The 14631-nt window shown below is 39.1% G+C and overlaps 1 protein-coding gene across 3 annotated transcripts in view; it reads right to left on the bottom strand.

The window, feature by feature from the left end:
- Positions 1 to 14631, bottom strand: part of CCDC170 (coiled-coil domain containing 170) — a 78798-nt gene that overhangs the window by 56383 nt on the left and 7784 nt on the right. For all 3 annotated transcript variants that reach the window (XM_073219763.1, XM_073219764.1, XM_073219762.1), the window contains exons 2-3: positions 2695 to 2823; positions 1138 to 1394 (exon numbers count right to left, since the gene is read on the bottom strand). In XM_073219763.1, coding sequence (XP_073075864.1) covers positions 1138 to 1394; positions 2695 to 2823 — 386 coding nt within the window. The remainder of the gene's footprint in view (positions 1 to 1137; positions 1395 to 2694; positions 2824 to 14631) is intronic.

Genomic DNA, 14631 nt, shown 5'->3' with positions numbered 1-14631 from the left:
CGTTTGAGATACCTGTTGGGCATCCACATGGAGATGACCAGTAAGTAGTAAGATATCTGAGTTTGAGTTCTGGGAAAAGATCGAGGCTAGATCAAGAAATGTGGGAGTCAGAAGCATTTAAATCAGATTTAAAGAGATCACCAAGAGAATGAATTAAGATAGAAACAAGAAGAGAGAAAGGCCTGAGCCCAGGGCACTCAGGATTTGGAAGTAAGGAGATAGAAAGGAAAAAGCAAGAGACTATATGACAGAGCAGCTAGAAAGATAAAAAGTGGGCGTGTGTAGTGTTATGGAAGCCAAAAGAAGAAAGTGGTTCAGGGAGAGAGCCCAACTGCGACTGCTGTACCAATAGGTCAAGTAAGATAAAGACTGATCAGTTAATTTGCAATGTGGTCACTGGTCATCTTAATGAGTGGCTTCAGTGGGAGCATATCCAAGAGAGAAGAGATGAGAGAAACTGGGGACAGAGAATGTATACAAATATTTTATGTAAAAAAGAGAGAAAGAGGACAGGAGCTGGAATTGTTAGGTTTTTTTTTTTAAAGATGGAATAAGCAAAATAAATATCAAGTATTTTATTAATGAAGTTATTTATGTTTTTACGTGTAGAAGTTTAAAAGTATATTTTGGGAACAAGCAGTTCTCAGTTTTGTCTCAAGAATTACCTTTTGCCAGAACTAAGTGTGGAAAAACCTAGGTTTCATGAGTTCTCTGCATAAACTGGCAATAAAACCTAACAAGGAATGTTCCGGGTGGTCTGGAGTGGTCTGGGCTTCTGGGCATTTTTATAACTAGGTTCTGAAAAAACACCTCCCTCTGTGCACTACTCTACTGCCTCTGGTTAAACCTCTACTTAGAGGAAATCTTCCAATTATATATATAAGCATTTGTAGCCCTAATCCATAAGACAGAAACATGTTTAGGACAATGTCATGTTTGTTAAGACTCTTGATGACATTTAGAAATGAGCTTAGGAATAATCTTCGAGACTCCAGACATATTTGAGGGCAATAATTTTTTTGTTTCCAAATTGAGTGTCACGGCCAAATAATACAAAATGCCAGTACCTTCAAAGGCATAACCTATCAGCAACCAGTGTTTTAACACTAACTAAGAAATACGCTGAAATACCCTTACTGTAATTTCTCGTCTAGTTCTACAACTTTCTTCTTTAACTCCTGGTTCTCCTTGATTGCATTGTGAGCTGTGATTTCTGTTCTAATTTTAGAAGTGGAAATTGCTGCTGTTTCTTCTTCTAGCTCCTTAACTCTGTCTCTCAAAGAAGCGAGCAAAGATGATTTTCTGGCATTGTTTTCTTTGTAGTTCTCTATTTCAGCTTTCAATTCTTGACAGGAGACGTCTTGAGAAAGCACCTTGGATCTGAGGTCTCGAAGCTAACGTGGAAAAGAAGTAAAAAGAGGAAAAGGATTTCAATGGTGTAAGTTTGGAGAACCTTTAAGAAACCCAAAACCATCATTCAACATTTCACTCTTTTGTTCATGGATTAATCCAACTTTATTTGCCTCTTTTTTTTTTCATATTTGTATCTGTAACACCAGATGAGAAATTAGGCCTAATTATTGGACTTCATATTCTGTCTTTTTCCAAACCAATTGAGCAATGTCTTGTGGTGATTTGGTCTCACTCAAGAGACATTTATGGCAAATTTTGCAAAAAGCAATAAAATATTTTGCAATGGTAGCTCATTTTCTAAATCTGCATTTGCTGCTATTGCTGCTGACAATGAAACAAGGAACCTACAAGCTATGCTATTTATAATTTATTCCATGGTCACAACTGGTTCCCGAGTAAATATGGACTACTTGATATATCACTATATTTCTCCCACATGTTTTCTGGACCCTTATTGTGGATGATAAAGAAAAGTAATATTAAGATTTCTGGGAAAAATATGGGAGAAAAGGAAAATCCTTATAGGATTTATACAAAGGAGACATTTTAATTTTTATGAATTCTGTGGCACCAAAATGCTGAACCACGTATGTGCTCTGTTAAGATGTCAGGTATGCCCTATAAGCAAAATTCATGAATTCATGTACTCCTTCAAGCCGTGAGTATGCATGCATACACTTACTCACATGCATACACACGCATGTGCGCATGTTATCCACTCATCTTTCAGTGGGATCCTGGCAGTCTTGTAAGACCACTAGTCACCTCACAGACAAGCCTAGGGCTCTTTAAGGTCACCAGGCTATGGGCAGTATGTGTTCAGCCCACGGGATAGATGGATTGCACACTTTCCAAGGACACCCCCAGCAAATCAGAACTACATGGAAAGGATTCTGAATTCCATCCTAGGAGCTGTAGACTACAAGCAATCCACATTAAAAAATATATATCCCAAGAGATCCTCAAGTGCCCCAAAGCCCTCACAGCTTCAACACAGTCCTCGGGAGCCCCCATATCTCTCAAGGCTGTGGTAGGCCCTTGAAATCTAGAATCCAGCCTATTTCACTTGCTTTGCAGCAAGGCAAAGGCATAACTTCTCAGGAATTCTCTGCAAGTGGCTGAGTGCACAGTAAGACAATAACTATAAATTTTGCTAAATTTTGCCAAAAGGTTTAAATCTGTACTCTCCTGTCCTATTTCTCATCACTTCTATACTCTGCTTCACTCTGTAAGAAGCCAAAAAGGCCCATTTCTGAGTTAATTGAAGATGGACAATCTTACCTCAGACTGAGCACAGTCAAATTTGACCAAGGTTGCTGCAAGTTCACTTCGAGCGTCTTCAGCCACATTCCAATAGTGGTTTAATCGCTCCCGAGTGATGGGGCCTTCCAAAAAATGGTCGTGAGTTTTCTGATAGGGTTCCGCAAAAGACAAAAGAGTGATGAGCAATCTTTTCCGTGCAGCTATACAAAGATTAAATACAGAGCACTCTTTTGTTGTCCAAATGTGTCAAAAATGCTGCCCAGAGAAGTGTTTTGGTCTGATCATTTCATTCTTATTCTCAAACTTCTAAGGGTGGCAGGAGACAGTGTAGGAACATATGATTTTCTCCCTCAGGATGGCATTTAAGAAATGGCCTTTGCCACATTATAGAGTTTCCTGCCACCCAACCCCAATATTTGGCCTCTGACCAGTACTGAAAGCAAAGAATTGTCGGAAGAAACACAACGTAGTATCACATTACCTAGGAAGCAGTTTTCATTGTTCTTCTGTTTCCAGACAACAAATGCATCTCATCTGGTCTGTTGAATAAAGTGTTTTGTTTGTGTATCAAAGAGAACATGTGAGTTCAATGCGAAATGCTGTCTCCTTCATAATGATTGATTATGACGTTTATTCTCAATCTCCAAGCCTATCTAGGGGTCATGAAGGTGACTCAAATGACTGCATGAGACCAGAGATCGTGGGGTGGTACACGGGTGCACTTCTTGCCCCATCTTGCCTCAGGAAGGGAATAGCTCTCAGCTCCACTGCAAAAATATGGATCCCAACATGGCCAAAGTATTCCAGTTTTTCAAGAAAAGTCACATATCCAGACTTACTGAAGTAAAAATTCCCAGTTTTTGCAGCTTGGCAACTAATTTAAATGTTTGAAAAAGGAACACTGTATGATCCAAATAAACACATCTGCAGAGCAGATTTGATGGTCTTGGCCTGTGAGTCGCAGTCAGGAACCTCTGGTTCTGTTTCTGTCCTACCCACGCCACAACACCTGCTTCCTTCAAGAAATTATTCCTGAGCTTGGTCATATACCTATGCCCATCTCTATGAAGTTTCCAGGGCCTGCAGTCTCTGGGAAAGACACACAAGAAAGCCATTCATTTTTGAAAGAATATGAAAGAGGTCACAAAAAGGAGGGTTTCCTGGAATTACCTGTGGGGTCTTAGGGGACACCCCAGTAACACTGGTGTATGATTGCCCTGCTACTGAGCTGCCAAAGACCACTGTTTGGAAATCCTCATGAATGCAAAAGTCAACTTACAGTCTTTAACTTTAAAACAAGCGTTGGCATGGCTAGTATGTTTCAAGCCACAAAACACCAAACAAAGCCTTCAGTGCACTTAGCAACATCTAGTGTTTGCCAATCACAACATCTCCAAGAAAATGGTAGGTATGTTGTATTCCTAGGGAGAAAGCATGAAACATTTAACTGCATCTAATAAGAGAACCACATCCTGTCAGCTTCCTTCAATATTCAGAAGGAACTTCTCCACCCTAACTACCACAGCAGTGTTTTCTAACATAGGACATGTAAGAACCTCAGTCACTTAGGAGAGGTTTGAACTACACTGTGTATGGCACACTGTTTTATACAATTCATTAGGAAAGTAAGCCCTTAAAATAGCTATGATTACTGCAAAGAAGTAAAAAGCTAAGCTTTTCAAACAATATGGCTTCTCTCTCACCAACTTTACATTTCCCTGTATGGCCCCGGAAGATGACTGGTTAGCCAGAGACGGGTAAGATTCCTCAAGGGAGGAACAACCTAAGACAGGCACAGTCGCAGGGGGGCCATCAGGTGAGAAATTGGGGATCAACAGAGGTGAGGCTTAGAACCTCACCGCCCCTGTTTTGAGAGAAATCTTCTGCATCCGTGGATGTTTTATTGCCCTTGTCTAGCTTGTATTAACACATAGTCTACAGGCACACACCTGATCATCTACATTTGCTCTCTTACAACACTAAACTATGTTTTCTACCTTTATCTTGCATCTACCTACCTTCAGCATTTTATTTAAAAATAATAATAATAATAATAATAATAAAGGGAGAAATGTGGGATTCACATATAAATCAAGTATAAAAATCAAACGAATATTCATATTTGACCTGATTGTTTATAGTTCATAATGAGTGATCAAAACCGAAAGTTTCTGTGATGACGGCCCTTGTACTGTTCACCATGTAAGAACTTATTCACTATGTAAGAATTTGTTCACCATGTAAGAAATTGTTCGTTATGCTTCAGAAGATTGGAGACTGACGAGAATTAGGCTGGGGGTGGATTAATGATTGTGCATTGAGCATTGACTCCCCTATACAGAATTTTATTGTTGTTAACAACCATTTGATCAATAAATATGAGAGATGCCCTCTCAAAAAAAAATAGCTATGATTATTTCTTTTCAGAACTAATATCACCTTTTAGGAAATGATGTATTCATTGCAGAATTTTTTATCCCCTTTATATGAAAAAACAGTATATCCATTGGACATAATATTAAAAGCTACATAAGATAGTTCAGATAAGGCCCTTCATTTCAGGAGATTGCCATCTAAGGCAGAACACTGCCAAAAAGCATTAGCATCTTCAAATGTGTGTGGGTGAAAGAAACAACACACTAGGATATCATTACCTCTCATGCTGGAGCAGGGCCTACATCAGGAAGACTCTTCATTACTGAGTTGAGAAGACAATTGCTAGGTCTCAATCACCCTTCAAAGATCAGAAGACTAGAGATTATTCACCAACAAATAATTATTGAAAACCTATTCTGGGTCAGGCATTGACCTGACCATCTAGTAGGAAAAAGAGCATTTATGAAACAACCTCACTAGTAACTGCATAATTTTAAACTCAAATAAGTGCAAGGAAAGAAAGAAGCAGACAACAAAGGAAACTGACTTAGAATTAAAGAAGTGGCTAGGAAAGGTTTCCCTAAATAAATGGTGATTAAATAGGTATTAAATAGGCAAGAGGTATTGAAGCAGGAGCAACATACACACATCACTCAAATAGCCAAAAGTGCGAGCAAAGGTCCTGTGGCAGGAGTATTCCCGTGTGATCAACGATGAGAGAAGGCAATGGGTCTGAGGGATAAGAGCAATTGAGGAACAGTAGCTTTGGGGTGTGAAAAGCAGCCCTGAGCTCACTGCTATAGTTTAGTACCTGATAGGGCTTCTTTTCCAGAATATTCTGGCTATTCTACTTGTGCATTTTACCATATGAAACTTATAATCAGCTTATCAAACTCCAAAATATCTTGTTGGTATTTTTATTGAGATTGTGTTAATTTTATAAATAAATTTAAGGAGAACTGACATCTTTTAAGTGTTGAGTCTTCCAAATGAAAACATTTTCCCCATATATTCAAGAATTCTTATATGTCTCTTAATAGCTGGGATTTATGTGTCACCTTGACTGGGCCACAGGGTGTCCAGACAGATGATTAAACAACATTCTGGGTGTTTCTGTCAGGGTGTTCCTGGATGAGATAAATGTGTGCATCAGTAGACTGAATAAAGCAGATTGTCCTCCCCAGTGTGGGTGGGCCTCATTCAATCCACTGAAGGTCTGGATCGAACAAAAAGGCTGTGCAAAGAGAATCTTCTCTTTCCAACTGACTGTCCGTGAGCTGGGACAGCAGACTTCTTTTACCTTTGGACTCACACTGGAACTTATACCATCAGCTCTACTGAGTCTCCTGCTTGCTGACTGCAAATCTTGGTACTTCTCAGCCTCCATTATTGTGTGAGCCAATTCCTTATCCTAAATCTCTTACTGTATGTGCATACACACACACACACACACACACACACACACACACACACACACACATATCTCCTACTATTTCTCTGGAGAATTCTGACTAAGCCCCAGAGACACCTCTGTGCTGAGTGAGGCTTTGGAGTGGACCACAAAAATCCATTCCTTCAAAACACTCCGGGGTAGATTGGCTGAGAAATGTACAGCAGTAGCATGACAGGATTACAGGGACAAGGAAAGGTGGTATGAATACTGAAAGAAGAACACATGAATTTACGGATTATGTCTTAGCTTTTCCCTCTTAGCCTTTCTTTTGCTAACCTATGGATCCCTGTGCAGTATTCTTGCTCTCTCCTACAGTCTTCAGTTTGGTTTGGATTTCTTCTTTGACCTGAGTTACACAAGAGCTTTGTTGCTGTGGCTCTCTATTTTTGAGGTTTGTTATGGATTTCTACTTTATTGCACGGCACTCAGAGAACATCGTCTACAGTCAGGGCTGACAATCACTGGCGGACACCAGTGTGACTGACCAGTATCCATTCAGAACTGGGTCTGTTGAGACTGGAAGGTGTCTGTGCTACCCTATGCTTTCACCATCATTCCTGTTTCTAGCATAGTAATATCTATGTATTTAGATTTTATTTAAGTTTTTGTGAATGCCCAATTTCATGAAGGTCCCATGGGAGCCAAAAAGTAAGTATATTCTCTGTCTTCAGGGCTTGGCGTTCAATATATATCAATTAGTCCTGCCTTAATCATTATTTTAGTTCGGCACTTCTAGGCTTGCCTATTACTAATGTGATTCTTTATAATCTTGGAGCATTTGTATTCTTGCTTTATGAAAGCTGGTGCTCTGCTATTTGGTGCAAAGATTCAGAATGTTGGTATCTTCATTGTGCCTTGTACACACAGCATCATAATGCGGCATTATTTGTCTCACGCCTTCCTGCTCTAAATTCACTCTTTTCTGATGAGATCATTGTCCCTGATTTCTTTTTGTTTGCATCTGACCTTTGTGCCATCTTTTTATATTCAACCTTTCTGTATCACTTTGTTTTAGATGTCTCATATATAGATAAAGCTGGGTCTGGTTTTGTCATCAACTCTAAAATTCTTCTTCCCTTCCTGAATGACTTTACTACATTTACATTTGTTAATATGACAGAGAAGTTTGGTCTTAGTTCTGCTGCATTATTTTATGTTATGCTTCTTGTTTTATTGCTCTGTTAAAATATTTCACTATGGAGTCTTGTTTTTGTTTGTTTTGTCTGGTAATTAAGAAGCTTTGTATTTTTGCTCTAGTTTTAAGATTCTTACTGTAACTTTAAATAGTATCTTTAGATTACACCAAAAGGTATCCCTCTACTTATTTAGATAATATCCAAAGAATACTCATTATACCATTATTTTTAATACCAAGAGAAATAGAGGGGGACGGTTGAATAAAATAACAGGGCAATTACTAAATAAAGGCATTTTCATACTTTTGAATACTATGTAAGCAGGTAGTATGAGACATGTTTGGGTATAATAATATCTCTAAGATATATCATTCTATACAAGTAGATCCTTAGTTTGGCACCCTTTTTCATAAAACACACATGGGGGAAAAGTACTATGTCATTTCTACAAATATATTTAGAGGAAAAGGTCTGAGAGAAAAATCACCTTAATAACAGTCCTCACCTCTGGGGTGTGACATTAGAATTAGAGTTGGGGGTGGGAAGGCAATTTTTTCAAGAATGATGTATTTTTGCACTATTTGTATAATTAAAAATAATTGAAAGGAAAGAAAAATACTGGAAAGAAAAATGTTAACCTCAGTTATCTTTTAGCTATAGGATTAGATTTTATTTTCTTCTTTACTATAAGTTTTTGTATTTTGCAAATCCTTTGCAATAGCCATGTATTACTTTCATAATCCGAGTAAACATTCCCCCCACCCCTTAAGTGAAAAGAAAGGAGCAAGGACAGGATAGACAGAAATCACAAACCCTGCCATGTGGTGTCTTTACAGAGAATGTGAAGACAAAGAAACAACCCTCGGTAGCATAGAAGCCTTGAATGCATCTGAGAGGGGTTCTGCCTGGATGCATTTCAGTGGTTTTTCTCTCTTAACTAAACCTTCTATAGTTAGTAAAATGTTTTGAAATTTTTTCAGCTTTTTCCATAAGTATTAAACCATCTTCACTTAAAAAGAAAAAAAACTAATTTTACGCTATTCAAAATGGCAAAAAAAAAAAGACTCATCCATTGGTCCTCACATGAGAAAAACCTGAATTACTGGGTCTGTGTCAGCTAACCCATCAAGCAATTTTATATTAATTTTAGAAAGCCAGCTCCATCTGATTTGATGCTGCTACTGATATGGTAATGATGGAAACTGCTTCACAGGGTGGCTCAATGTCTTTTCAGTAAAAAAGATGGTTTCAAAGCTGAATAGCATAAAGAAGACATAAGCTTCTTCATAATTTAGTACACAATGTGCCCAATTATCTGACCTAGGGACAATGTCTTGGGCCAGTCTTGCTACTGTGATATTGGTTGTCTTATTATGCCATGGACAAAAAAATGAGAAGAAAATCACTTCGAGCCGCTGACACAGGAGAGCTCCTAAATCCATTCGTCTACCCATGACCAATCTCCCCTTTGTTCCAGCATTATTCCATACTGCAGGGCACATTGTCTGGCTAGGGCTCTCCCATTATGGAGGGCTTCCTTTAGCATCTCTCCCTTTTTCCCTCTCTCACTCTCTCTCCCTTGCATCGTCTCTCATCAAGCTTCCAGTGCTGCCCCAGTGAGCAGTCCCTTCTAAGACCCCCTCTGTTACAACTTCTTCCCAATGAGTAAAGTTTCTTCCCTAATTTGCAGTGCATAAATTAAGTCTTGCAAATTGTAATTCTCCAACTTAATCAATGCTCCAATAAATTCTGGACTACTCACCAATTCTTCCCCCTACTTTGAAGGACTTTCCAGGTCCTCCTGCTTTTCTTTCTTGGTGTATCTGCACGTTGTTTCTGGGTTTCACTAGTGCCTGCAGGGGATACCGTCATGGGTGTGGGATCTGGGAAATAAACCTGAGTGCCTCCATCTTAGCAGTTACGGGAAAAGTTTGGGACAGACATTTCTGCTAAAATCAAGTTTTGTGAAGAAGCTGATCTATTGATTTTATAATATTTTCCCATCCCTTTTCTCTTGGATGTCATTTTTATTTATTTAAAACCCATATAATTTAATCTGTCTATTGTAAAAATATAATATTCCAAAATATTCTTAATACTATTATTAAAAGGAATTGAGTCTTCTTTTCATTGAGTGGAAACAGTCTGCAGTTAGAAAAGCTTAAGATGCCAAACTTTTTGGGGTTTGCTTCAAGAACTAACCCTGATGCAATTCTAAAATATAATACGTGTGTGTGTGTGTGTGTAATCACAGCTAATATTTACTGAGCCCATGAACTATTCCCATTCATTCTTCACAACAACCCTGAGCTCAGGACCTCAATAATTTGTGAAACCGTTCAATAATTATTTGTGAACAAGTGAATGAATGAATGAATGGATAGATGAATGCTCTTTTTACTAATATCCTAGTCCTCTTATTTGATTCTTTCCACAATTTCATCCCATTCTCATATGCTATACCAAATTCTACCAGCTGCGGCAGCTGGCTGACTTCTATTGGAGTGCCTTGCACCAGTGATGGCTAGCTTAGGAAGCCTACAGATTCTCCCACTATGCCTCACCTCAGCCTGCCCCTCTCTAGTAGCATTAACAAACCAGAAACAGTGGATGTATCACATAACCATAAGCCCTGACAGGAGAAAAGCTGCCTTCCTTTTGACCCATGGGAGTTCTGGAACCTGCCTCCCAATAACTGAATAGCTTCTCCTGTACTGTGGCAAGATCATAAACCAAAGACAAGTCTCACCCTGCTGGTGTTTCCTGCATAGAAACCTCCATTCAAAGGTTCATGTTGATTTCTTATCCAATGTCAAAACAAGAAAAACAAAAAAGGAAGTAGGCAAATAGAAGTAAAGAAAAATTAAAAGAGGGAAAGAGTAAGAGGAAGCAAGAAAGTATCACACACGTCTACTGGTGTCACGTGACAGAGGGACTCCAGTTTGACACGGCTCCCCTGGGCAGATCAGCCTGAGCCACACAGTCCACTGCAGCCAGAAGGTGAAGCAGACAAGTTGCTCAGTAACAACCATCTATTCACTGTGGGAAATCATGACAAATTTCTAAACTCATGAAACAACCCAACAGCATAATCCAGGTCTTGTTCAGCAAAAGCATTTCTATAGCAGGATCAAAACAATGGAGTCCAAGCAGATATCTCTCAGGTTCTGGCTTTTCAAGGACAATTTTGAAGTAGAACATAGAATGAATGAATGCACGTTCTTCAGCCAATCCTCTGAATATCATTTCAGATATTTTACAACGTTAATTTAGTTCATATCAGAAACATATTTCTGAGACCTCTAGTCCAGGGTCAAGACTACATTCCCAACCATCTGGATCTAGCTTCCTGCTCAGACCAGTGAAACATGTCCTGATAGGTGTGTGTAGAAGCCTTCTATACCTAACTCCAGCCTGCCAAGCTCTCAAATGTCATATATTCTTTGGATGTAATAAATTTAAGTCACTTCAACATGGAGATTGGAAACGGCCCTTTAAAAGTGTCATCCAAAACTGAATACAGGTGGATGCAGTAGCCTGCTACTGTGCTCCCTTCCTTCCATCTCCCTTTGTGAGGATCCAACCTTCTCACTGCCACAGAGGAGACGTGGTGACATGCACACCTGCTCAGCCTCCTCCTGCCTACAAAAGCTGCACACCGAAGACCAGGAATGAACTCCTTAAGGTCCACAAATCTCTTCTCACTCAGCCCCCATTACCAGTGTTTCTGCCCCAGTGTCTGATATCCAACTAAACCTTCAGTCTTGTGGGGGAAAAAAGATACCCCCCAGGCAGGGTCTTCCATTCCAATTACCACTCCTGCCTTTACCTTCATCTTGTTTTATTTATTTTGGTTAATAATTCTCTGATTATCTAACCAAAGAATGTCATTGATTATCTAATCATTTAGAATGTCATCTAAAAATGAATGTCACCCTCATTCTACCGGTCAAGAACAATACTGATATATTTTGGTACATTTCTTTATAGTACTTTTCCTACATATACATATATTGTGCACTCTTTTAAAAAATACAATTGGAGTCACATTATAACCATAATTTTGTATTTGATCTTTTTCACTAAATATTAGTATTTTCCCAAATATCCTTTAAAAACATGAAGAACTGCACAATATTCCTTCATAAAGGTGTAATTCAATCTGACCATTCTCCTATTTTTGGACATTTAGTTCTTTTTTTGTCTGTCGCTATTATAAAATGCAGAATTTTATATTGGAATTTCTGATTGTTTTCTCAGGATAAATTCCCAGAAGGGAAGTAACTGGGTCCAAGTAAATGAAAATTTTAAGGATTTGGACCATCAATTTTCATTCCCACCAACAATTTATTATAACATTTTCATGACACTAAGGGTCATTACATAATAATCCCTTCTCAATATTTTGTGTATCACTTTGATGATACCTGCATTTTTATAATTATCACATGAATACTAACAAAAGTAACATTAGTCAACATTTTTTTAAGGATTTTATATAAACAGACACAATGTAAGCACTTTACTAATATGATTACACTCAATTCTTACAATTCTTACAAAATATAAGGAGGCTGGATTTGCCCAAGGATCCACAGCTAGGGAATAACAGAAACTGACTTCAAACCTACAAGTCTTTCTGATCCTAAATCCACGCTTTTACCCTGGGGTCTGCAAATGCTTTTGTTTATGAACCTATCAGTATGAATTTATGGACTAAATTTAAATATTTATTTATGTATAAATGGTATACAAGTACTATTGCACAGATTAGGTGCATTATAAAATAGCCAAAAAAATAGAAATTAAGTGAAGTGAGATTAAGATAAATAAAAATTTAACTATTTCTTCCTGCACCTCTCAAACCATTTTGTGTATACCCTGTAGCCACAGGTCCTGTTTGGGGAGCACAGCTCTTACAGTCTACACCTGTTTTTATGCATCCCAGCAGATGTAAGCTCTAGGAGGGCAGGCCCTGTGTCTGTTTTTCGGCACTGTATCCTCAGCATCTACTACAGTGCCAGGTACAGAGTGGATGCTCACGAATACATGCTGAATATTAACAAATGAATGAATGATTCAGCTACAAGGTTGTGAGTTTGAAGGCAGAACCTAGAAATTAATTACATTTGTATCCCTAGCACCAAGCACATTTCCTAGCCTATGACGATCTGTTGAGTGGATATATGTTCAGTGCTTGTTGAATAAATGAATGGATGGATGGGTAGATGGATGGGTGGATGATGGATAGACCAAACAGAATGGAAAGGTTTCTTCCCTCTGTTCACATCTCTAGGGGTAGCATATCAAAGATAAAAATACCTGGCTCTACTTCTTTACTCAATTATAATAGCACCTTAGTAGTGCTAAACAATGGCCCCTTAGAAGTATACATGGAATTTTACTCACCTCTTATAAAAATAGGAAACAATAAGCTTTATGTTTTAGAATTAGCCTTGGCTAGAGATCAATCCAGAGCAGAACTATGAGCCTTAAAAGAAGCTGGAGAGGATAGGAGATAGTTGACCAAGATATACTGGGAGGAAAAGAACATGGATTATTCATCCACATTTTGTTAGATAAGGGTCAAGCATAAAACAACTATCAAATCCTTACCTTGAAGGAACCAAAATTATGGACCTTAGTCCTTGTTAGGGTAAAGGACCCTTCCTATCTCATTTATAGTATTCTGTATTGTGTTATGAAATTATCTTGGCTAATAAATTTGCAACTGTTTCTTTAACTCATACTGTCTTTAGAAGCTTGTCATGCCCTGTGCAACAGCTAATCTTGATATGGAAGTTGTACATGCTGGACGTACAGGAAATTACATTAATCCATGCTTTATAACTTCATCAGCTTTACTCTGTAAACTCACTGATAAATGTCACTTAAATCACTAGTTAATCAGAAAAAATTAAAAGATGTTTTGTCTTGCCTTTTCCTTCCATTGTGACTGTAACAAGTAATTCATTTCTAAAATTAGTATAAATGTGGAATTTTTCTCTGGAGCTCTTTAAGCAACTATCAGCCTCTTTTTGTTTATTTCCTTTCTTGAGGTGATTTTCACCTTATCAGAATGCTCCAGGAGAGCATTATTATTATTATTATTTATAGCCACCAGGTAATAAATATTATGCAAGGTCTGAATTAAGTACACAATCTGGCCCCAGCTACCTCACCAAGCTCATCTCCCACTATGTTCTCACCTCACCGTCCCGACCACACTCCAGCCTTCTGCAGTTGCCTGTATGGACCTTGCTTCCTCCCATCCCACAGCCGTCACGCAAGCTTTGTGCCACAAAGAAAGTTTATCCAATACAAACACTCTCAATCCTTTGCCAAGCTAACTCCTACTCACCTTCCAGAGCTCAGCCTAAATTTCACTTCCTGGGAGAAGACTGCTCTGACCACCAAGCCCCAGGAACTGTGACCCCTCACCCCCTACCCCGCAGGCAGGCAGTCACCCAGTGCCACACACTCTCCTGGAGCTCTCTTACTCATCTCCACACACCATCCCCTAGCATCTCTCCTTTCTCCGGCCTATCTGGCCCACCTTTCGCAGCCCCTCCTGTAGCCCCTCCTCCTCCACACACTCCTTGACTTGGTATTCTCTGGGGTCCTGTCCCCAGCCTTCTTGCCTCTTCACCTTCACTGGCCTACTTCATGCTCTCCTGGGATGTCCACAACTTCCAGTAACTGACGGCTCCCGAATCTGCATCTCTAGCGAGAGCCACGTTTCCACCTCTCTACTGAACATCACCTGTATGTCCTGCTAATGCCTCAAAGACAACACCGTCCCTCACCACCACCACCACTGCCCGCAAGAGCCTCAGCAAAACTTCCCTTTCTGCATCCCCTCCCCTGGTCTACCGGAGTATCCAGTTTAATTGTTTGCTTGCCTGTCTTGCCTGCCAGCTCCTTATCCAGGACTGTATCTTTACCCCAGCCACACTGGCCTTCTTCCTTTTTTAAACTTTTATTTGCTAG

The sequence above is a fragment of the Manis javanica genome, chromosome 13 (assembly GCF_040802235.1).
Source record: "Manis javanica isolate MJ-LG chromosome 13, MJ_LKY, whole genome shotgun sequence".
Classification (NCBI taxonomy): Eukaryota; Metazoa; Chordata; class Mammalia; order Pholidota; family Manidae; genus Manis; species Manis javanica.
Note: the sequence above shows the minus strand (reverse complement) of the source record. Positions and strands in the feature narration are given on the sequence as shown.